The following is a 26,192-nucleotide window of genomic DNA, read 5'->3' as shown; positions in this document are numbered from 1 at the left end:
ACTCATGAGACATGAAAGGGACTGGAGAGTGGGTAGGAGAGAGAAGCTGATGAAGAGTGAGCTATTTGTATCAGGTGGACACTTGAGACTGTGTTGGCATCTCCTGTCTGGAGGGGAGATGGGAGGGCAGAGGGGGTTAGAAACTGGCAAAATTGTCACGAAAAGAGAGACTGGAAGGGCTGACTCATTAGGGGGAGAGCAAGTGGGAGTATGGAGTAAGATGTATATAAACTTATATGTGACAGTCTGACTTGATTTGTAAACGGTCACTTGAAGCTCAATAAAAGTTAATTAAAAGAAAAGAAAAAGATGAGGAGAAAGTAGTGCCTACCCACAGTCTCTCTGCCAACTCTGATATTCACAGTCTCCCTCCTATTATATACCATTTTCCTGCTTTGTAGTTCATATCAAGATTTTTGTTTTTTAATAAATACTAATCAGCATCTAAAAAAAAAAATGTAATGGCTGTTCTTTCCTATAATATTAAAGCAGTTCATGAAAATTTGAAAAATTCAAAGTACATGCATTATAGGTCACATTATCTTAAATTATAAATCAAAAAGCTGAAATTATGTTAATTATATAAATAAAAAGTTCTTGCTTAAAAAAAAAAAAAAGAAAGAATTCAAAATTTAAGATGACGATTTCTAGCCAATCTGTGAAAAGGTGAAGCTTTCAAAGGTTTTGCCCATTTGTAATGTTAATATATACTGATGACTCTGTAACCCTCCTTGGACTTGGGCAGACAGGGCTGTGGCAGCAAGCTTGTCTGTTTTCCCACTTCTGTCTGTTCTGTAATATTTCTTTGGATTCGGGCAGACATGGCTCTAGCAGCATGCTTGTCCACTTCCCACTTTTGTCTGTTTGAATATATGCCGAATAAAACTTTCTTTTTGCTTTACTAATCTTTGTGATGTTTTTCCCCTACAACAATATTATACTATTTTATAGATATTATATTTCACAAGGTAAATTCAATTCTAACCATAAAACTCACATTTATAAAAATGATAATATGAAGGCAGTTATAGGCTAACTGTAAATTGGTGTTATATATAATCATTTTATTTTTGTGGGGGCACAACTTGGCCCACTACCAAACATCTATCCTGTGCTGTCAAGTTATATTGGCATTCTATTATATGTCCAATCAATGCCCATGGAAGCAGCAGCCAGGAAATCAAACAATATATTGTATTAGGCAAATCTGCAGCAAAAGAACTTTTTAAAATGTTAAAAAGGAAAGATCACTTTGAGTATTAAGGTGTGCCTGACCCAAGCCATGGTATTCTCAACCGCCTCATATGCATATGAAAGCTGGATGATGAATAAGGAAGACCAAAGAATCGATGTATTTGAATTATGATGTTGGTTAAGAACATTGAATACACCATGGACTGCCAAAAGAAGGAAGAAATCTGTCTCGCGGAAAGTACAGCCAGAATGTTCCTTAGAAGCAAGGATGGCGAGACTGCGTCTCATATACTTTGGACATGTTATCAGGAGGGAACTGTCTCTGGAGAAGGACACCATGCTTGGTAAAACAGAGGGTCAGTGAAAAAGGGGAAGGCCCTCAATGAGATGGACTGACACATCGGCTGCAACAATGGGCTCAAGCATAGCGCCAACTGTGAGGATGGCCCGGGACCAGGCGGTTTCGTTCTGCTGTATACAGGGTCGCTGTGAGTCAGACCCGACTCAATGGCCGGTAACAACAGCAACAACAGTACTTTAGTACCGCATGAAAAAAGGAAGTATGATGTAGTAGGGCAACCAGCTACATCAAACTGACCCCCTAGAATAACTCCAGTAGGCTTTGGATTCAAAACCAATAGTAGTCCTTCGGGAAGGCACCAAAATCCCAAGTGCATGCTGTGTTGCTCAATAAAACTATCTGCTCCGCCTTTGGTTTATCCAAATTAAGACTAATTTTACAGCCATCATATTGTGCCCCTAAAAAAAGGCTGTATTTAGAGAGCAGGGACCATCCTTACTTGACCTATTTTACAACAAAGCACTAAATACTGGATGCTGAAATTAAAAGCATTTTACAGTAAATTGACTAACTTCAAAGTAATGACAAATTTCATAAACCAGGCCAAAAAAATCCCGTTAGTTTATGTTCCGTGGTCAAGCAGTCCCTACACAACAGCAGCTGGTGGGTAGGCTTCCATCACTTTGGACAGTAAGGAGACAGCAGGACGAAACGGATTCAGTTCATCAACAATACACACAGAGAAAGCATGATCACATGGTATCACCTCCCCACGTATCTAGTCCCAGAGGACAAAATCAAACTGGAAGGACAAAATGACAGAAGCCACAAGCAGTGGGTCACTCTGTTGTTGAGGAACCAACTGTAGACCACAGCTACGGAATTTTATAATAGCAGCTGTACCCAAAGAAATGTCTCATGCCTCACCAGAACAGGGAAAGACATGAGAAATGGCCTTTAGGCAGCCCCCCCACAGAATGGGGAACCTCCTGCAAGATAAGGAGGTGGCCCTCCATAAACAACTGCCTCCTTTGCCATGAGACCAGAGGAACTGGAAGGTACCTGGCTAACACTACTGAGCATTTTAATCAAAGATTCAATAGAAGAATCCTGATCAAAAAGAGGGAAATGTAAAACAGAATTTCAAATTCTCATGGAATCCAGATTTTCTGGAACCACTGAGGCTGGATGAACCCCTGAAATTATTGCCCTGAGATAATCTTTAAACCTTAAACCAAAAATATCCCCTGAAGTGTTCTTAAAACCAAATAACAGCTTAACTAGCAAAGAATGCCTGCTTTGAGCAGATTTATCTGCGTGGGATCAAACTGACAACAGCAATTTGAAAGATTAGACAGGAAATTTAAGGGGCAGTGAGTTTATGTTAATGGGAGAGGAACAACTCGAAAAAGAGGGTAAGAATCATTGCACAACTCGAAGAATATAATCAATGTTAACCAAACCATACATGTAGGAATTGTTGAATTGGTGTGTATGTTCTAATATGTATATTCTCAACAAGGACAACAATAACAAAAAAAGATAAGGAGGTGGATAAGAAATGGCCTTGTGACAGCTCCTCACAAAACTGCTTATCTTGCCATGTGCCAGGGAGTATCACAGTGTGTTCTGCCAAGGCTTGGAACAGACTGTGGTTGAGTCTATGTGGCCTATGTGGACAGTGCAAGGTCAAAAGGGAGCGATGGTGGAGCCATTTTTCTGCAGTTTATTTTAAAAAAAGCTGTTGCCCTCAAGGTAATTCCAACTCATGGTAACCCATGTGTTTCTGGGTAGAGCTGTGCTTCAAAGGGTTTAAAAGGCTGATTTTTCAGAAGCAGATCACCAAGTCTTGCTTTTGAGATGTCTCGATAGACTTGAACCTCCAACCTTTCAATCAGCAGTTGAGTGTGTTAACCGTACGCATGGCACAGGGGTAATCACATGAATAGTGTATATAAAAATGTCAGGTCCCTTCCATTTTAATATTCAAGTGGTTATAATTTTAAGTATACAAATTTGAAAAGCATTTACTATCAACTGTTACAAAGAGGCACAGCATTGAACCAAACACCATAGGGAATTTATAAACAAAATATATTATCTGCCTTCAAGGAGTTTCAATTCCTCTTGGGGGAAACAATGTGAAGCCAAAGCACAATTGCACATGGCTGGGTACTGACTTTAAAGAATAAATTAAACATCTAACAATAGGGGAATAGTTATGTAAATTATGGTACCATCTATAAAATAAACTGTTTTAAAAAAAAAAAAAACAAACGCTGCCATCCAGTCAATTCCGACTCATGGCGACCCAACTGTGTTATAGAGTAGAACTGAGCTCCACAGCTGTCTTGTCTGTAATCTTTACAGAAGCAGATCACCAGGCCACAATTTTAAAGATTAAAAATTTGACAAGCATTTTCTATCAACTGTTATTTAGAGGCACAGCACTGAACCAAACACCAAAAGGAATTTATAAATAGAATACATTAACTGCCCTCAAGGATTTTAAATTCCTCTTGGGGTAAACAATGTAAAGCCAAGCCACCATTGTCCACGGCTGTCTACTGACATTGCCCACGGCTGCCTACTGACATTGCCCAATAACTTAAGTATCTAACAATAGGGGAATGGTTAAATAGATTATCCACACAATGGGCTGTTAGGCAGCCATTAAAACCATGTTATAAAATGTTTTTCTTCGGTAGAATAGTGCCATAAGGAAAACTCAGGAAAAACTACGAAGCTGTTAACACTTAGATCTCTACGTAGAACAGTTTGTGAGAGCCATTAAGCTCTCATCTTACTAAAGATGAAAAATTTTGCAAGCCCAAGGTACTAAATTAATGATCTTAACTTTGCCAGTGGCAAATGGAGGACAATATCCCAAAGTAAGAACAGAAAATCATAGCAAGACACTCTGAAACACAAATTTAAACAATTTAGAACCACACTACTGGAAAAACTGTTAAACCTAGTAACAAAATGTACATTTATCTCCCAATTATTCCTGGATTTCAGCTATAGATACATGACTTATGAGATAAAATTTGTTAAAATAAAATATATTAATCCCCCAAACATTTTATAACTTAGTATTTTCAATGCCAAACTTATTATTTAATGTAATAAACATTACATAAAAAAAAAAATTTTTTTTAACGTTAATATTAAAAAGCAGCCACTGCTCTAAAACAAAAACATGCAATGGTGCAATATAATGATATATAAGATTACAGCTAATTACCAAACTCTTAAAGTTTAATAATCATTATCTCTGCATATGAAGCAATGTTATCTTTCTTCTAATAATTTTTTCCATTTTTTAAAATAATATAACAAACAGTAATAAAAACAAAAATCAGGAAGATGATAAGAGGTTCAATTTGGCCAAAGAACAGGGTACACCTAAGAGAAGTAGTGGAAAACATAAAGGAAAAGGAAAGAGACAAATTGTGGAGGAACCTGAAAAGGCAGCCAGGGTAAGAAGCATGCTTAATTGAAGGAAATGTGCTCAACACCTGCTATATATCACACATTGTACTAGCTGCTGGAGTGGCAACAAAGTCACTACACTCAAGGAACTCTAAAAACAATAAAAAGAGAAATGTAAACAAATAACGTATTTCTTTTATTTTACGAAGCACATTTTCTTCTAATGCTAACAATTCTGAAAACCATGCATGCATTTATTGCAGCACTGTTTATTTTTTTTCCAGAAAAGTTATTAAATTGATGGCGCATGCTACAATGGAGGAAATACATTAAATGCAATAAAGGATCACAGCTGCTATCAGAGCATGAGGGGAAAGGGGGAAGATAATAAAGATTAAAAAAAAGCCTCATCTGGGACGTAAAGGATCAGTAGGGGTTCACAAGGTAGAAAAGAGTGACGAGGACATTAACAACAGTGGAAAAAAACACAGACATGGAATAGCATATTATTTTTAAGGAACAGCATGTAGTCTGGTAGGCAGGCATGTGGAGGCTGGAGGCAGAATGAGACTGAATTGAAGAAGTAGGCAGACCAGGAAGGCAAGGTGGGTATATCATCCAAAGAACAATGTAATATACCAAATAAATACAATAAAGTACAAAAACCATACGATCATCTCAGTAGCCCTTTCGGACTGAATTATTTTATGTTTGTAATTTTTTGGTGATTTCATATCTTTTTACTAATTGAATGCATGTTGAATCGTTGAGTGCTGGTAATTTTTTGTTATGAATGATGGATTTTTATAAATATTATGTAGGAAACATATCTCCCAGTGGACTCAGAGATCGGATAGGTGGAATGCGGCAGTACCTCAAGAACGATTTAATGCATGCATACACTGTAAATGGCACTTATCTGTACCAAAGGGCATGAAATATGTCAAGGACACAGGCTTCCACTGTTTCTGAGCCTGAAAATAACTTACGCACCTGAATATTACCTAATCCTGAAGAGTGCACCTTCCAACACACACATAGGAAACAGCAAATAAACTTACAAGCTTATCTCCCTGTTTAGAATGCTGAGACGCGAAAAGTGAAAAATGGCACTTATCTGTACCACTGGGCACAAAATATATCCAGAATGTGTGCTTACACTGTTTGCGCCTGGAAATAACTCATTCCCTTGAATGTTACCAAATTATAGAAACCGTACCTTCCCATTAGCACACAGGAGATAGGAAATGTACTTACAAGCCTTATCTCACTGTACAGAAGCCCAAAGTCACAAGTTTCACAAAATCACTCTTCTAGGATGCATCTCTTCATACGAATGGCTCTCAACACTTAAATGTGATGCCGACCAACTTCCTGATTTTTTATGTGGTTACGTAAGCCCCAGGCCCTATGCCAGCACGTACTGAGGAGGTACTAACACCTGCCAGGAAACCTCCAAAGATGGAAAATGTACATGGTATTGATATGTACCCTCAGTCATGAAAGAGAGAGAGAAAAAGCATTTGTCAAAATCCAACACCCTTTCATAATAAAACTATTCAACAACTAGGTATAAAAGGAAACTTCCGCAACCTGATAAAGGGCATCTATGAAAAACCCACAGCTAACAATACCAGCTGTCTCAGCCAACAAGCCACCACCCATCTGTCAGTGTACGGTACCGTGGGGGCTTATGTGTTGCTATGATGCTGGAAGCTATGCTACCAACACTTCAAATACCAGCAGGGTCACCCATGGTGGACAGGTTTCAGCAGAGCTTCCACACTAAGACAGGCTAGGAAGAAAGACCTGGTGATCCACTTTCAAAAATTAGCCAGTGAAAACCTATGGATCACGATACAATATTGTCCAATGTAGTGCTGGAAGATGAAGTCTGTAGGTTGGAAAAAAGGCACTCAAAATACACAGTGACTGCAACAATAGACTCGAGCGTATCAACTATCGTGAAGATGGCACAGGATCAGGCAACATTTCACCCTGCATTCTGTTGTACGTGGAGTCACCATGAGTTGGAGCTGACAACTAACAACATGAGTCAACAGCAACTAACAACTACAACATTATGTTTAATGCAAAAAGACTGAACACACCCCCCCGCCAAGTTTAGAAACAAGACAATGATGTCCACTCTTACCATTTCTATTCAACATTTTACTAGAGGTTCTAGCCAGGTGCATTAGGTAAGAAAAAAATAAACAAAAGGTATCTAGTTGGAAAGGAGGAAGTAAAAACTATATTCACAGATGACATGATCTTGTACACAGAAAATTGTAAGGAATCCCCTAAAGAACTATTAGAACTAAAAAGGAGTTCAGCAAGGGTGCAGGATACAAGATCGACATTCAAAAATCAATTTTATTTCTATATCAGCTTTATGGACTGAATTGTGTCTCCCTAAAATATGTGTTGAATTCCTGGCCCTTGTACCTGTGGATGTGATCCTGTTTGAAAATAGGGTTTTTATTTTGTTATGTTAATTAGATCATGGCAGTGTAGGGTGGATTCTACACCTAGTCACTTCTGAGTTATAAAAAGACCTGAATAAACACAGAGACATACCCAGAGGGGAAGATAGACGCCATGCAAGGATCCTGCAGAAGCCAAGGAATGCCTGGGGCTACCCACAAGGAAGGAATCAACACGGCCAAGACATTTAACTATTAGCCCCTGGAACTATAAGAAAATAAATTTCTGTTCTTTAAAGCCACCCACTTGTGCTATTTGTATTATATCAGCATTAGGTAACTAAGACAAACAGTAATGAAAAATCCAAAAATAAATTTTTTTTAATTCCATTTATAATAACATTAAAAAAAAAACTTAGGAAAACTTCAAAATACTGTTGAAATTTAAAAACACCTAAATAAATAAAAATACAATCCATGTTCATGAATTTGGAAGATTTAATATTGCTAAGATGTCAATACTCTCCAAATTGACCTACAGATTCAACACAATTCCTATCAAAACCCAGCTTGCTTTTCTGCAAACACGGACATCGCTGGCTCATCCTAAAATTCATATGTAAATGCAATGGTCCCAGAATAACCAAAAACACTCTTAAAAGGAAGGCCAAAGTTAAAGGGCTCTCACTTTTCTCAATCTCAAAACTTACTAACGGTAAACAGTGTGGTAGTGGCATAGGGATAAATATATAGATCAATGAATAGAACTGAGAGCCCAGAAATAAACCTTACATTTATGCAAAACTGATTTTCAACAAGGGTGCCAAGACAAATGAATGAGAGGAACAGTCTTTTCAGCAAATAGTACTGAGAAACTGGATCTTCGCATGCAAGAGAATGAAGCTGGATCCTGTCTCAGTTATCCAGTGTTGCTATAACAGAAATTCCACAGGTGGATGGCTTTAACAAACAGAAGTTTATTCTCTCAGAGTTTATGAGGCTAGAAATCCGAATTCAGGGTGCCGGCTCTCAGGGAAGGCTTTCTTTCTTTATCAGCTCTGGAGGAAGTTCCTTGTCTCTTCTGAGCTTCTGCTCTTGGGAAATCTTCATGTGGCTTGGCATCTCTCTTCCTCCATCTCTGCTTCTTTTGCTTGCTTGTTTAATCTCTTTTACATCTCAGAAGAGATTAATTTAAGACACACCCTACACTAATCCACTAACATAACAAAGACAACCCACTCCCAAATGGGATTATAACAGGCATAGAAGTTAGGATTCACGTAACACATATTTTGGGGGGATACAATTCAATCCATAACAGACCCATACCTCACACATATACAAAAATTAATTCGAAATGGATCAATGACCTAAATATATGAGCAAAAACAATAAAATTCTTAGAAGAAAACATAGGGGTAAAACTTCAAGACCTAGTTTTTAAAAATGGATTGTTCGATATGACGCCAAAAGCTCACACAACAAAAGACAAAATAGTAAATTGGATTTCATCAAATTTAAATATTTTGTGCATCTAAAGGACTTTATGAAGAAAGTAAGGAGACAACCTACAGAATGAGAGGAAATATTTGGTAACTATACATCTGATAAAGGTTTAATATCCAGAATATATAAAGGATTCCTGCAACTCAACAACAAAAAGAGAAACCACCCAATTTAAAAATGGGCAAAGGACTTAAATAGACATTTCTCCAAAGAAGACATAGAAGTTGCCAACTTCCACATGAAAAGATGCTCCACATTATTAACGATCAGAAAAATACAAATCAAAACCACAATGATACCACTCCACACCCACTAAAAACCCAAACCAAACCTGTTGCCGTCAAGTAGATTCTGACTCATAGCGACCCTATAGAACAGAGTAGAGCTGCCCCATGGAGTTTCCAAGGAGCACCTGGTAGATCTGAACTGCTGGCCTTTTGGTTAGCAGCCGTAGCTCTTAACCACTGGGCCACCAGGGTTTCCAACTGTATGGTTAAAATCAAAAAGGCAGTTAAAAACAAGTGTCAGAGAGGACACGGAGAAACTGGAACTCTAATTCACTGCCGGCAGGAATGTAAAACGGTACATCAACTGTAGAAAAGAGTTCGGTATTTCTGCAAAATGTTAAACACAGAGTTACCATATGACCAAGCAATTCCACTTTTATGTATATACCCAAGAGAAATGAAGACATATGTCTAAGCAAAACCTTGTACAAAAATGTTCATAGCAGTATTATTCAGAATAGCTAAAATGTGGGAAACAACAAAAATGTCCATCAACTGATGAATGGATATCAAAATGTATGATGGAATATTATTCAGAAATAAAAAGGAATAAAGTAGTTTTATATGTTACAGCACAGATAAACCTTGAAATCTTTATGGTCACAAAAGACCACATTTTGTATAGTTCCATTTATATGAAGTGTCCTTAATAGGCCAATCTAGAGACAGAATCTGGATTAGCAACTGCCTAGAGCTAGATGGGAGCCCTGGTGGCGCAGTGGTTCAGAACTTGGCTGGTTGCTAACCAAAAGACCAGCAGTTCAAATCCATCAGCAGCTCCTTGGAAATCCTATGGGGCAGCTCTCCTCTGCCCTATAGGGTCACTATGAGTTGGAATCAACTTCAGGGCAATACTTCAGTTTTGTTTTTTGGTTTTTTGTTTGTTTTGGGGCTAGATGATGGTGGCGGAAAACAGTGAGTGGCTGCTAACGGGCATGGGATTTCTTTCGGGGGTGATGAAAATGTGCTAAAACTAGATTGTTATGAAGGCTGCACGACTAAAAACCAATGAACTCTACACTTTAAATGGGTAAATGGTATGTGGAGCGTCTCTCAGTAAACTGTTAAAAAAGTAGGCAGGATGGTTCCAGAAACAGATGATCCATATGTTAAAAGATGTAATTAGATTTGTTCCACCCTTTATATAAAAATAAATTCCAGATTTATTAAGAATTTCAGACATCAAAAACAAAATTTTAAGTCATAAAAAAAGTAAATGAATATATTTTACATATTGGAATAGGGAAATATCTTTTACATAAGACACAAAATGCATTAACTCTAAAATACTGATAAATACTACTGTATTAAAATTTAGAACATTTTAAAAGCAAACTGGTTGCCTTCGAGTCAATTCTAACTCATGGCTACCCCATGTGTGTCAGGGTTAAACTGTGCTCCATGCGGTTTTCAATGACTGATTTTTCAAAAGTAGATCATCAGGCCTTTCCGCCAAGAACATTTTAAGGCCTTATATAAAGCTCAAAGAGAAATTATAAACTAGGAGAAGGTATCTGCAATATACAAAACTGACAAAGGATTAGTATAAGAAATATTTTTTTTAACTCATAGAATTTTATGAGTAGAAGAAAAAAAACCAATAGAAAAATGGGCAAAATACATGAAAAGTCTTCTCATAGCACAGGAAAACACATATAGCCAAAAGACCACTTGAAGAAATGTTAGTTAGCATCATTAGCAATCAGGGAAATGCAAATTAAGACATAACTGAAATTATTTTAAACTCAATTGGCAATTTTTTTTTTAATCTGATGATACTAAGTGTTGGAGAGAATATGGGTTCATAGGATCTCTTTACACATTATTGGTGGAAATGTAAACTGTATTACCAGTTAGGCATTATCTCCTTAGTTTGAACATTCATATACCGTATTGCCCAGCAATTCCACTCCCAAGAGAAATTTTTGCATGTATGTAAGAGACATGTATAACAATGTTTATAGCAGCAGTATTCACGAGAGCATAAATGCAGAAACAACCCACAATGTTGGCCACCAAATGGCCATCAGTGAGCAAGTGGATAAAGTATGGCATATTCACATAATGAAATATAATGCAGCCTTCAAAAAGAATGAACTACTGCTTCATATAACTTAGATAAATCTTATCAATATAATCTTAAGTAACATAAAGATTAACAAAACTACATAAAGCATGGTGTGTATATTATGTTTTTTACCTTTCTTAATTTTTAAAACAATCCTAAAAGGAAGTAGGACTTTGGAAATTTATTGTTAGGGAGCTAACTACTGACTTGAAGCATGCTTTAGCAGCAAGTGACAATCAGATTTGCGTGTTAGAAAGATTACGGACTACAGTGTGAGGGACTAACTGGAGTTGAAGCAAACTTGAGGCGGGAAGATCATTCAAGAAACTGTTGATGAGTCCAGTCAAAACGTGAGGAAAGAAGGTCCTTAAACAATAACAATGGCAGTGAGAATGGAAAGGAAGGAATTAGATGTGAAAGCTATTCAAAGAGCTATGACCAACAGATATAGAGGGTGAGGAAAGTAGAAGAGTCAAGGATGACTCCCAAGATTCTGGTCTGGGTAACCAGGTGGCCTATGGTCAATAATAAGAGTTAATTTATTTAATATACTGAGTTTGAAGGGACTATGGCTTACTAGTATTTATGTAGGTTCCTCCTACTCATAACTATAAAATATAACCCATCCCTTTTCAAGGCTCATTCTCCTTCTTTACGAAGACCTTTCTGATGTTTCACCAACCAAATCAGATGTCACCTTTTCCTCTTTGAACCCACATAGTACTTTGTTATCACTTACAACATTTATCTTACTCTAGTTTCTAAACCTCAGTCTCATTAAGATTTTAGATCAGATAATTCTTTACCTGTCCTGTGCATTGTAGGATGCTTAGCAGTATCCCTGGTCTCTACCCACTGGATGTTAATAACAACCCACCTCCCAAAACTTGTGACAATCAAAAATGTGTCCAGACAGTACCAAATGTCCCCTGGGAGGAAGAAACTGTCCACTGATCTAGTCTATATAACAGGTACGTTAGTATTTATTTTATATAAATTCCTTGAAGGCAGAGGCTTTGCAACCTTGTCCATTTACATAAAATCAATGTGACAAATCCATTCTTACATATTCATTAAGGTAGATTAAGACACAGTTTTCTATTTTCAATTTACCATTTTTCATTCTACGTATTTATTTTTACTAATTTTTACATCTTTAAATGTAATTGATTTTTCTTTGACATGGACACACATCCTGAACCAATTTACTCAAAGTGTTGAGGGTTTACATATTGTAATTATTTTTGAATGAAGGAAACTTCTGGGCTGCTCATGCTAGAGTCTCTCGGGGATATGATCATTTAGCAAAGGCATTTTTTGTGTGAAATCCAAATTCACAAATGTTCTGGAATCAAACTAAAAAAGTTATTTTATTTCTGTCTCTTGTCATCTTGAATCCCTAATATTATACATAAAATTCTACTGAAAAAGACTGCAGCAATTAATATAAGAATAAAATCAAGACACTATGCAACCATAAAGACCGACGAGTCCATGAAACATAACATGGATGAACCTAGAGGACATAATGCTAAGTGAAATAAGTCAATCATGTAAGGACAAATATTGTATGAGCCTACTTTTATAAGAGGACAAGAACAGATATATAGAGAGAGAGACTAATGTTCAGGAATGTTCAGTACTCACTGGAGCCCTGGTCATGCAGTGGTTAAGAACTACAGCTGCTAACCAAAAGGTCAGCAGTTCGAATCCACCAGGCGCTCCTTGGAAACCTTCTTGGGGCAATTCTACGCTGTCCTACAGGGTCACTACAAGTCAGATTCAACTAAAAGGCAATGCATAATGTTCACTGTTGGTTACCAGGGAGGGGGGTAAAGGGAATAATGCTCTAGATCGCAGACACTTGTTATTTTTGGTGATGGGGAATGTAGCACCAAATGTGGGTGTAGCGAGCCACTAAGAAGCATTCAAGGTAAAAAGAATGTTTGTGCTAAAGAATTTGGCATATATCATTTGGCAGCAACACCAACAATAATCAAAAAAATGAGCGTGTGGTCACATATGTATGTGCATAATCATATATGTGTTTGGGTAGGTACAGGTATGTACATATGCGTGCACAGACAGAAGTATCTATATGTACAGATATGTGTGTGCAGGCACATATATTCATAGACTACACAGATACTTCTCAGACATAACCAAACACCTTGTGAGATTGGTTTTCTGGGTTTGAAGGCTTAGGACTTTAGTCTCAGGACAACTCAGTTAATTGGCATAATATAGTTCACAAAGTTCATGCTCTGCATCCTAGCGAGGTGAATAGCATCTGGGGTCTTAAAAGCTTACAAGCAGCCATCTAAGATACAACTACTAGTCTCCGCTCATCAGGAGCAAAAGAGAAAGAGGGAAACCAAAGTCTCAGAGAAGAAACTAGTCTACAGGGCTAATAGCCTACATAAGCCATGGCCTCATCTACCCTGAGGCCAGAAGAACTAGATAGTGCCTGGTTACCACTACCAGCCATTCTGATCAGGGACACAATATATGGACCCTGATAGAACGGGAGAAAAATGTGGAGCAGAACTCAAAATCTTAAAAAGTCAGACTCACTAGAGGATCCCCGAGGCTATCACCCTGAGACACTCTTTAAACCTTGAACTGAAACTATCCTGAGGTCACCTTTTAGCAAAATAACAGTGGCACACAAAACAAAGGATATTACCTGTGAGTACAGTGCTCCATTAAAAAATCACCTACATGAAACCAAAAGGTCAACAATTACTCAAAAGCAAGGATGAGAAGATAAGGGGGCAGGGAATCCAGAGTAATGGAAACAGAATAATCAGAACGCAATTAGAGAGGATGTTAACACATTGCAAAAAATTGTAACTAATATCATTGAACAATTTGTATAGAAATTATCAAATGGGAATCTGATTTACTATGCAAAATTTCACCAGAAACACAATAAAGTATTATTTAAAAAAAAAAAAGATAAAGTGAAAACAATCGCTGTCGCAAGTTATAAAAGAATACAAAGAATTAACAATGACTAATGAGTCAAAGGACTGATTTTTGTTCAAAAAAGCTTTCTTTAAAAGATTCCATATCAAAACATGAACTAGAAAATAGCCATCATTCCATTATATTTTACTGAAAGCTGATATTCTATAATTGGAATGCTATCAATTTATAATTTATTAGAAACAGAACAAACGTAAAGACTAAAAGTTAAACTTTTAGCAGATTATATGCACTAGTTTACCCTGAGACTAAACACAAACTTAAATTATGTATAAACCTGACTTCGTACAGTTTGCTCTTATTACACTAAGCAGTTCTCAGGAGTATATTTTTTCCCTACAAAATTAAAGTTGACAAACCTTTCTGAAGTTTTTCGGGGAACTGGTTATCGGAGTATTACAATGCTTCAAGAAGTACCTGAATACACCCACAGTATGGAGAAAAAGAGAAAACTAAAAGATTTTCCCTTCTAGGTCATGATGAGTTTAGCCAGCCTCTGTAATATGGAGGGTGGCGGCCGTCCCAGGATTTAAGGATTCCTTAAAGTGGGCTGCAAGGCTGGGGAGGAAAACAATATGTCCTTTTGTAAAGTTCCACTGTGTGCCTTGGAATTTAAACAAATACCACCTCCCAGCAAATCAATATGCTGTAAGTCTTCAAATAGTTTTATTTGTGAAAAGTATCCCTAGCATCACCTCTAAGGTTGCCAATGAGGTTTTAAATCTTGTCCTCCTTTGTGCTTCTGATGCCCAATAAATGCTTCAGAGTTTCTATGAAAAATAATCTAAGTTTAAAATTTTACATTTCAAACTTGAAGCAAAGTGTGCCACTAACTCCAGTTCTAAAAGGTCCCAATTAATCATTTTGGTCCTTAGGCCAGTTGTGCAGTATATGAATTTTTTTTAAAACATGATAAGCTCATATTTTCCAAAAGCAACTAATTTAGCTGCTACCACATAGTCCTACTTCTAAACTGTGGCTTATGCTCCATATTGATTCCTTAAAACTTTTTACTCTGTTGAGAATCTGGCTCCTATGCTCACCAACTTTCTTTTCTTGATGATACTGCCTCAGTTCATTAAGATCAAAATTTAAGACCGTAATTCCCCTAGACATCTACCTTCACAGTCACCCTAGCAAGTCCGGTTTCTCCTCCTTTACAAGGCTAAAAGCTGCCCCACCACCATCCTACCTGCCTTTCCCTCAAATGGAGGTACTCCCTAGTCCTCTTACTTAATTTTAACACTGAACTCTCCACAGGTTCCATCCTTTCAGCCTGTCAGCGTGTCTGAGAAAATACTGAGTAAACCTTCAGTTAACATCTGCCTCAAACACACACTAATTCCCAACTCTTATTCATGTCATTTACTCTCGTGAAATTACGCAAATGTTCCTCCTGCCTAATCATAAGCTGAACCCACACCTCAAGTTCAGCAAATACCTCATGTTCCAGGAAGTTTTCCCAAACTAACTTAAGCCATAAGAAAATTAAAATTAAACTTTATGCCACAGTTCCATACCACTTATATAAATATCTTATAGACGTATACTATTTAGAACATTGTTAATATATTATAACGTAATCATTTTCTACTTGTTACACATTATTACCATACATATTCAACTATTTTAGAAACCCTTCAAGGGCAAGAATCATTTCTCTTTTTTTTCTCTTAGCAACAATCATGTTTCCAAAGTTGAAGTACAATAAATGCTTGCTTAATGAATCTACTTTAAAACCATCAGAAAGAGTGCCATGAAAACAAGTTATGCAAATATAGGCTCACCATCAACAAAAAATATATAACCTCTTAAGTTAAATTGGCATTTTCAGAAAAACATAACCTATTTATGGTATAATGTTTATTTTAATAATAGCTTTGTAATAAACAGAAAATGTGTTACAGTGGAAATGACACTGGAATAGTACTAGAGTAGGAAAACCTAGGTTCTGACCCACACTTTGCCATACACTGGCCATTTAACTTTGGGCAAACCACTTAAGGTCTCTCAACCACAAAAATTACTATGTACTCTGCCAAACTCTCGGAGTCATTATTCAGATACAATAGGATAATATAGATGAAAGTAGTTAGAAATTCATAAAGAGCTGTATAAATGGTATTATTTAATGAGGAACATACCCTCCAATTTAAAAGAATATTTTATTTTAAAATTTGAACTTGCAAAAGAAAAAAATTCAGGGGCAACTATTTGTGTTATAGAAGAATGCCTCCTGAATAAATCACTGTGAGGTTCACCAATACAAATTCAACTACGACAATTAAAATGTGATTCAACTATCAAAAATTGCTTCACACTTAATTTTTCAGGAAGATATTTATTGCACAAAGTAAGGCTGATGTTTCAATCAGGCCACAAAATCACAATCAAATAGCTCATTCCACTGAATGCATTGAGAGGCTTTCCACTTATGTAACATAATCAGAAGTTGCCTTTATCTGGCTCTATTTTACAACCTGATACAACGTACCATGACCCAGGATTGAAGTGGTAAACCTGCACATGTAGGAAATACTAGAGTCGACTCCCTGTTTACAGGAAAATATGGGATTAACCAGGGCACAGCACAATCTGATGTATTTACAAATTCCTAAACCTGTTTCACAGACCTATTGCTTCTGGTCATGAAGAGATGTAAAGAAGCAAAGGCAACAGCTACAAGGAGGCTGAGAGACACATCCACATATTTGTAGCACTGGTCACAGATTCAATTATGAAAAGGTTCAGAATTTATTTGGGTAACCACTAAATTCATTTTCAAGCCCTTTTAAGGTCAACAATTTATCAGCATATCCAGACAGAGTAAAAAGTTCTGGTCAATTTTCCTTTGTCCTGCCAAGTCTACCTACTTATCATCTCAAAACAATCCATTACAACAGAAGTCAGCTACCTTCCTGAAACAGGTTACCAACTTTCTGATCCCTGTTATGTCTTTATGTGGGTGAGAATTTTAGTCAAGGAGTATGTGAAAGCAGATGTACTCAAAGTTACTGAGCACATACTACCAACTAGAGGGTCAAGAAAATTAACAAACACCCCTTTTAAATGTAAAATTTCTGGAAGGGCTGCCATAATCAGTTAGCTTTAAGCACCATTCTAGTGAAGGAATGTTAGTGTTGCTGAAGAAGGAAGGAGCTACCATGAGGGCAGCATGATGGGAAGAGGAGGAAAAACAGACACCAGTAGCAAAACGAGAGGTAGAAAGGTGCCAAAGATAAACCTTGCCAACAGTTGCCTACTACCCATTTTCCCTCACAGCAAGGTGAGTAGCTAACAGAGAAAACAAGATTCAGCTGCACATATTTGGGAGGGAAGCACTATTGGTGGCGCTGTGGTTATAGGGCTCGGCTGCTAACCAAAAGGTCGGTGGTTCAAACCCACCAGCCACTCCGCGGGAGAAAGATCTGGCAGTGTGCTTCTGTAAAGTTCTACTCCGTCCTTCAGGATCGCTATGAGTCGGAATTGACTCCACAGAAGTGAGTTATTAAGGCAAATTTGTCAAATACTATTAAATGTAAACCAGACTTATGCATGGGAACTGAAGAAACTATAGCTTCCTAACAAATTTTTATTCATTGTAGACACAACATGATGAAAACAAAATGAGTCCCTGCTTCACACAAGTCAACTGAAAAGAACATTGAGCTAGAACTTGAACACTTAGTTCCTGGTTTTGGTTTTGACCCTCTTGACAAGTGACTCTGGATTAGTCACTAGATTTTTATCAATGTTCTCATTCCCTCAAACAAATATTTTTGAGTGCCTTAAAAAACAAACTATTCTAGGGTTTCTCAGCCCTAGCTGCATACTAGAATCACCTCGGAAGATTGTTTTTTAAGGTATCAAGTCTCCAGGCCTCAGAGATTCTGATTCAATTGGTCTTGGGTGAGGCCCAGTAATAGGTTTTTTTAAAAAAAAGAAAAATTCCATGCGTTTTTAATGTGCATCCAGGGTGGAGAACCATCAGTCTATTTCATCTTACGCATATGTGAGGGACAGCAAAATAATGCAAAAAGCCCTTTCTCCTTCTTTCGAAATTTATTTATTTTCCCTTTATTATCCAACCTTCTTTTGACTACCCTTGCCAAAATTCTCGTCACTTCTCATCTAGATTTTAACAGAATAAAGTCCTATGGAGCAGTTTTACTCTGTCCTATAGGATTACCATGAGTCAGTGGGTTTGGATTTGGTTTTTTTGGTATATATATGCATATGTATGCATACATATAATCTCAAACATGCTCTTTTTTTTTTTAATTCTAGTGTATCTACATTCTGTTTATATGTAATGGATACTGGTATCTTTAGAAAACATCAACTCTAAACACTTCATGGTTGAATTTGGTCAAAAATGAATGGCCAAATAAGTCACCCAGAGAGTTCTCTTTTAAAGGGCAAAAAGAACAACACAACATTTGCTTTATGCTATTTGAGTCTGAAATGCTCCCACAAGGAACATACATTCAACTGAAAAAAATAAATGAGGTGGTGTTATTTCAATAAGTCCTGTGTTTTTATAGATACTGATAAAGGTTATGATGAATGTTTACCAAGAACAAAGATGGTTCTGGTTTGTACTGAAGCTTTCTTCAGAAAACCAACTAAAGGCTTAAAAGCCAAAGGTTATAACCACAATTCATCATATTCTTATTCATAAAAAATATTATCAAATACAATATAAACGATACATTATGAGGAGACTGAACAAGTATGTGACTTTATTCCCTGCCAGTAAGGGGCTCACCATCTTCTCAGAAACAGCAAGACACAAATACAAAAGGAAAATAAAGCCAGCACTGCTAAGTAAGTGGTAAAGACAATAAGTAACATGGGAATTCAAAGAAATAGGAGCCCGATGTACACTAAGCGTTGGGAGACAGCTTCTTGAAGAAGTAGGGGCTTGAACAAAATTAACAGGTGGAGAAAATAAGGAAATTCCAAACATGCAGATCACTTTGTACAAAGATGAGACAGAAATTCACAAAATATATTTGAGGGGCAGGGAGCTGACCTAGCTGGAACAGAGGGTTCCATGAAAGAGCATTTGGGGAGACAAGGCTGCAATAATAAACTGGAGCTGGACAGTGAAGGGACCTGGATGGCAAGCTAGGATACTTACACTTTGTTCTATAGAAAAAGTCTTTAAAGGTTATAAAGAACAATAAGCAAAACAATATATCCCTTTAATAAATGATGCCATCTAGGACCATTTTTCTTGAAACCCTTGAAGAAATTATCAAGTAGTATAATATGTTGCTGATACATTCATGAATATGTGAACATATTATTTAGGAAATCTGTTCAGAGTAAAGGAGTAGATACTCCAATACGCTTCTCAAAAAACAGAATTAGTGACCAATTGCACATTCATAGCTCTTAGAATAATCCCTAAGAGAATCACTGGGTAGAGGGGTTCAATTTAGGTTTTCCTCCTCCTCCACTGTCCTCCAACCCACACACCTTGATTTAATATCCAGAAACTGAATACACAGAGAATCTCTTATTCTGAAAATAAGAGGTATTTTATTAGTTCCCATTATGGATGAATTCACGTACTATATTGTTTCGTAATTACTACATCTATTAAAATAATTTTCTCCATGATTTATTTCAGTAAAGCAGATGAAAACAGACACAGGAATTACAAATTAAAAATTGTGAACAGCATAAAACCCTTCCATCAAATCAAAAACACAGCTAAAATAATCGGCATTGGTTTATGAAGCAGAGGAGAAAGAGTGTGTGTTCATAACAACAAAAAACAAGGCAACCACAACAAAGACTAGCAGAGGGTATTTGAAGAACATTACAATAGCCAATTTCTCATTCAAAATGATGAGCCATTAATCCACAACTCTATAAAGAATGGAGTTTTTTTTTTCCAAAAATGCCCTTAAGTTTTTAGCTTTTTCTGTTATAAAAATTAAGATTATAACATAACTCAAAACAAGGATTATCTTTCCCCCAATAACCAGACCCGTAAGTGATTGATGATTTAATTTGCTAGTGCAGCAAATACTAATTTAACCACCACTACGGGAGTACCTTCTCAACACCAGGAAAATGAAAAATCTCAGTCTTCAAAGGCATACAGGACAATAAAGAAGCCAAGACTATTTTAGGACAATTTAAAAAACACACAGTGAAAGTAAGAACATAGAAAAATCCCGCTGCTGTACTATGAAAAGGGATATGCCATTCTTGTAGGCATGTACGCCTTTAAGGAATATGTATAGATTAGGATTTTATGTATCGTCTTTTGTTGTTGTTGTTGTTGTTGTTGTTGTTGTTGTTGTTCTGGTAAACAGGGGAATACCCAGGAGTTGGAAAAAGTGCCCGAAGGCAGGTATCAATATCTCCCTCCCCCTTACTGGGGAAACTCGCTTCAACAATAATGCTTTTCCACCCCTAACATCTCAGCCAGTTTCCAGGCATCCTGCAGTTAGCATTTTCCCTCTGCCCTATTCCCTTCCTCGCCCCTCACATTCAGGAGCAACTGGCAGCTCCGACTTTGTCAGTCTCGCCGCCCCCGCGCACCCGCCCAGACCGGCGGAGTCCAACGACGCAGCCACGCAGCCACCCACTCCCCCCACCTTTCTCTCCTTCGCCCGGCTTCCCCTCCCCCCGTCCTGTCACCTGCTTGGGTGGTGTCCGTCAGGTCGTAGCCGCTGCCCGGGAACTCTCGGAGTTTCCTGCCACTGAGGCTCAGGATGCCAGAGTTGCCCGCCTCCTCCAGGGCCCGGTCCAGGCTCCTCACGGTGTGTTGAGGCTGCAGGCCCCCCGGGTTCCACTGCGGCCCGTTGGGGAACGGCTGACCGAAAAGGGTCGCTACCGGGATGGGCACCGCCAGGGTCCCGCCGCCGCCGCCGCCGCCGCCGCCGCCGCCGCCGCCCCCTCCAGCCGCACCACCGCCACCGCTACTTCCACCTCCCCCACAACCGCCGCCCCCACTGTTACCACCACCTCCCTGACTCGCCGCCATGTTCCTGAGAGAGAGAATAGCCCCCGACAATACTCGCAGCCTGTGCCGCGAGTGTAGGGGCTGCTTAGGACGCATGCGCAGGCTGGGAGGGGGCGAGGTAGAGGGTGGGAAGGAACGAGGGAGCGAGAAGGGAGGAGGTGTTGGATCGAGAAGAGATGCTGTTCAGAAGTGTAGAACGCTGGCTTTAAGAAATGTATGATTAGAGGAGGGATGCGAAATCCCGAGTCCACTGCTTTGGGTACCAAAATCTTGCGAAGCAACACCAGCTTAACTATAGGTCACTTGGCGATATGTCTCCAAATCTGTAACTTGCTTCACCTTTCCCGTTCTGCAAAATAAATACAAATATATTGAGTGAGGATTAAAGAGATTCGTTTCAGAGAATATAGAAATATTATTTAAATGAACTATCAAGCTTACTGCAAATGCCTCACGAATCATTTACCAGTGTTAGCACAAGGATAAACGCTAGGGAGTCATTTGGGAAGGAAAATCGGTGCAGTATTGAGTTTCAGGCATATATGAATTTTGCCATAGCTTAGAATCCCAAAATGTGAGACTTCTAGAATGTTTTCCAAGGGCGCCTCACGTTCCAGTGTGTATGGGTCTCGGCCAAACTCCTGCCTTCCAACACTTGGAAGAGTTCTCTGTGTTCTGGTCTATCACTCTTTGAAGTGGTGCCAAGATCTCCCAAATATATCCTCCTTTTTCTCATCATTTCAGTATTGGCTGATGGAAAACTCTTTGATCATCTAACAGCCTTAAAGTTTATCTTTGAAATGCGGGTTTTCATTTTGGATAGAATTCGTAAGGTTTAACACTGGGGATATGAAGCTAATCAATCTTGCATTTTAGGAGTTTATACTTAGAACCCGAAGACGTTTTCAATATAGAGGACACAGAGAAGAAATTTCAAACTCCTTTATTGAGCATTTGAGGTCTCTATAGTCTGACCTCAACCTACCTATTCAGGTTTATCACCCAAGCATTAAGATTACGATCACCTCTCCCTTCCCTAACCTCCTCATCCCCACTTGGTGTTATTCAAATCTTTTTCACTAATATTCATTAATGTTATTGAAGAAACATATCAGAATGCTTGGGCATATGCTGTTATTAATTTGAATGTCCTATGTGTCTCTTTTACATCTATTTCAATTTGAGCAATATATCAACAGTCTCATTTTTGTTAGAGAAATCTCCACTTGACTAAAGTTTAACTGGCATTAGCTCTGCTTTGAAAAAAATACAGGAAAAAATTACAACTTATATAAATTGCTCGGGACTATAGAGGTTAATTTATTTTATTTTTGTAAAAGTATATATAGCGCAACATTTACCAATTAAACATTTCTCACGTGTACAATTTAGTGATATCAATTACATTACTCATGTTGTGCAACCATCATCCATAAGTGTTGCCAGATTTTCCATCACCATAAACAGAAAGTCACTGCGTCCTAAACAGTGCCTCCCTTTTTCCCCGTCCCTCCCACCCCTGGTAATCACTAATAAACTTCGGTCTCTATAATGTGCCTATTCTTGTTATTGTATATGAGTGAGATCATACAATATTTGTCCTTTTGTGATTGACTTATTTCGCTCAGCATAATGTTTTCAAGGTTCATCCACGTTATTGCATGTATCAGGACTTCATTTCTCTATATGGCAGAGTGATACTCCATTGTATTTATGTATCACAATTTGTTTATCCATTCCTCCACTGATGAACATTTCAGTAGTTTCCACCTTCTGGCTATTGTGAGTAGTGCTGCAATGAACATTCGTACACATGTGTCTCACAGAGGTTAATTTAAATGATTATGTTGTGAGAAATTACATTATCTATCTGCATGACCCACAGAGGGAACAGAACAGAGAATCTGGCTCTCTACAGTGAAGCAACAAGTGAAAATGAAATAAAATAAAAATTAAACTCACTGGTGCCAGAAAGGAATGTTGTACTTTATATATCATCCTTCTTATATCTCAAATCAAATCAAATATTCATTAAGAGCTTCCAAAATTAAGAAGGCCAAGAAGAGAAACTACATTCACTAGGAAAAAGACTGGGAAAGGAAATATTGTAATCATTAACAATGAGAAGTTTTTCAACTATTGAAAACAATGTGTTGATTGGACTACAGGAAAAAAAAAATATGTGCTGAGGACCACCATACCTACCAAGTGAAAAAGGCCATGTACAACCAAATCTAACAAAGGAAAAAAAAAATCTTCCGAAGAATTAAAAGATAATCTAAGTAAGAAAAATGGGAAACCTACAAAGTGTCTAGATATAATGACAATCAGGCAAAATAACATTTCGTAGAGCTCCTGGACAGAAACACCAAGTCCAAAGAAAGTAAAAGGTTTAAAATAAAGATCACAAAGTTTAGAAATTTGTTTCAATCCCTTAACTGACTGTGTAACACTTGAAAAAGTGAATTAACTGCTTTAGCTTCCTCACTGATAACACTGTAAAAATAATACTTAGTGGTTACTATTTGCCAAATACTGTTCCAGTTGCTTTGCATATATAAGTCATTCAATCATCGTAACGATCCTTTAAAATAGGAAAAATGCAGAAAAAATTCAAATTCTCATGGGATCTAGACTTTCTGGAGCCATTGAGGCTGGATGAACTCCCAAAACTATTGCCCTGAGATCATCTTTAAACCTTAAATCTTAACCAAAAATATTTCCTGCAGTCTTCTTTAAACTAAACAATAGTTTTGCTTAACTAGTAAAGAATGTTTGCCTTGAGAATTGTGTTTTTTTAGAGAATAATCTATCTAGGATCAAATTGACAGCACCAACTCAAAGGTCAGATAGTAATCTTAGGAGGCAGTGAGTTTATGTTCATGGGGGGGAGCAATTCGGAGAAGGAGAGTGAGAATGGTTAAAGAATGTAATCAACGTCACTGAATTATACATGTAGAGATTGTTGAATTGGTGTATGTTTGGCTGCGTATTTTCAACAACAATTAAAAAATAGGTATTATTCTTCCTTTTTATAGATGAGGAAAAATAGTACACACCTCACATAGGATCGTTTAAGAATAAATAAGATCACATATGTAAAATGACAAGCAAAATATCTGGTATGCATGCATTCATTATGTGAATATTTATTGAGCAATTATTCTATTCCAGCAACTTCTCTCCATGCAGATAATACTACGGCATTACGTGCTCAACAAACCTTTATCTCTTCGCTATACCCCTAGCCTCAAAAAAGAAACACATAATTTTTTAAAAACACAAAATGGAAGAAGCCAGGAGAAAATTCAGTAAATGAATTGGTAATGGGCAAAGAGATGTCTGACTTATTTGATGAATTTTTTGCTTTGGTTTATACTAGAGGATATTTTACAGTGATTACCACTTTGAAGTTATACCTGAAATGGTCATGTTGGTCATTGGTTAAATTATGGTCAATACTCATTATTATCTGAGCCAAATTTACAAAATGAATATTAGTAAATCACTAGGACTAAATGGCATATATTGGGAAGATTATAGAAAAAAACAAAGGGAAAGTAGGGGAGTTTAGACCAACACATGCAGCCTCTGTTAAAGCACAAGCAGGCTGCAAATGTAATTTCTGTTCAAAAGAACTCCAGAGGGGACTCCTGAAATCCCACAGCAGTTTATAGTCATCACCATTCCAAACAAAATGGTAGTTATCCAACATTTATAAATAATATACAATAGGAAAGGCACGGTGAAATTTCCAAAGCTCCAGATTCTTCTATAAAAGACCAAGATCAATGCGCTGGACTACATGGCCTTCTTACCAATCTGTAAATAACCAAAAATGAGGTATCTTTTACCCCAGCATCCTGTACAAGGCATTACATTTGGGGACTGAATAGCTCAAACTATAATTTGAAATTTAAAAAATATTGGGGCCGAGGTAAGGACCATGAAGATCTTTGTAGTTTATTCACCAAAAACCTCAGCTCAGTTAATTGTTAAATCCAGAAGAAAAAAGAAGACAATGCTGGGTATTATCAAGAAATGTATCAGAAACCCTACAGAGCGTATTATTTTACCCACACTGAACTATTTTCCAGAGGCAAAAGCGATGTAAAGTCCTGCCTACTCCAATCTCAACACAAGTTCCGAAGTGGAGAAGGCCCTGAGAAATACACTTAAAAGGATTATGAACATGGGGGAGGGGGAAAATCACTAGGCCCTTCTCTGTCTAGTAGTTGGATATTTAGTCTCTTCCAAAATCCCTGTGCCTGCATGGGGCCTTCAGAGGACTCAACTGCACATTAATCTATTTTAGCACGATTTATAGGGTTTATGAGTTTGGAATCAACTCAACAGCAACGGGTTTTTGTGTAGTACATTTCTCCTTCACCTGTCTGTCTGTCCTTTGTTCTGCTGTTGCAAATAACCCTTTGCCACTGCTTTAACCAATCCTAACAAACTCATCAACACCAAAGTTAATATATATTAATTCAAAAGGGATTTAAACAAATGTATAAATGACTACTGTTACTTAAAAAAAGCTATTAACATACATACCTACTCTTCAATGTTGATGTCACCAAGCAATGTTATGGACTATCTTAGTAAGAGACCCTGCTCTAACACAAGATCTGAGAAGTTGGATAAATCCCTTGACCTCTTAAAGTCTCAGATTCCTCATCTATAAACCAGGGATGATAACATTAAGAGCTGTCTCATAAGTGTGTAGTTAGGATTAATGAGATAATAACATAAAGTACCTAGCATATCAAAATGATGATTCTTATTACCATTAGTATCATTTTGTCTAGGTTCTCTTTGCGAATAAAATACTGAGCTGGGTGATTCGTGAACTATCAGATGGCAATTATTAAATTCTTCTGTATTATAAGGAGCCCTGGTGGGGCACTGGTTAAGAGCTATGGCTGCTAACCAAAAGGTGGGCAATTCAAATCCACCAGGTGCTCCTTGGAAACCCTATGGGGCAGTTCTACTCTGTACT

At 37.6% G+C, this 26,192-nt stretch overlaps 1 protein-coding gene across 2 annotated transcripts in view; it reads right to left on the bottom strand.

Moving 5' to 3' along the window:
• Window positions 1-21,211, bottom strand: part of LRCH2 (leucine rich repeats and calponin homology domain containing 2) — a 103,567-nt gene extending 82,356 nt beyond the window's left edge. For both annotated transcript variants that reach the window (XM_049872217.1, XM_049872218.1), the window contains exon 1: window positions 20,866-21,211. In XM_049872217.1, the coding sequence (XP_049728174.1) occupies window positions 20,866-21,211 (346 nt within the window). The remainder of the gene's footprint in view (window positions 1-20,865) is intronic.
• Window positions 21,212-26,192: the final 4,981 nt, after the last annotated feature.

Source organism: Elephas maximus, chromosome X (genome assembly GCF_024166365.1).
Source record: "Elephas maximus indicus isolate mEleMax1 chromosome X, mEleMax1 primary haplotype, whole genome shotgun sequence".
NCBI classification, from domain to species: Eukaryota; Metazoa; Chordata; class Mammalia; order Proboscidea; family Elephantidae; genus Elephas; species Elephas maximus.
Note: the sequence above shows the minus strand (reverse complement) of the source record. Positions and strands in the feature narration are given on the sequence as shown.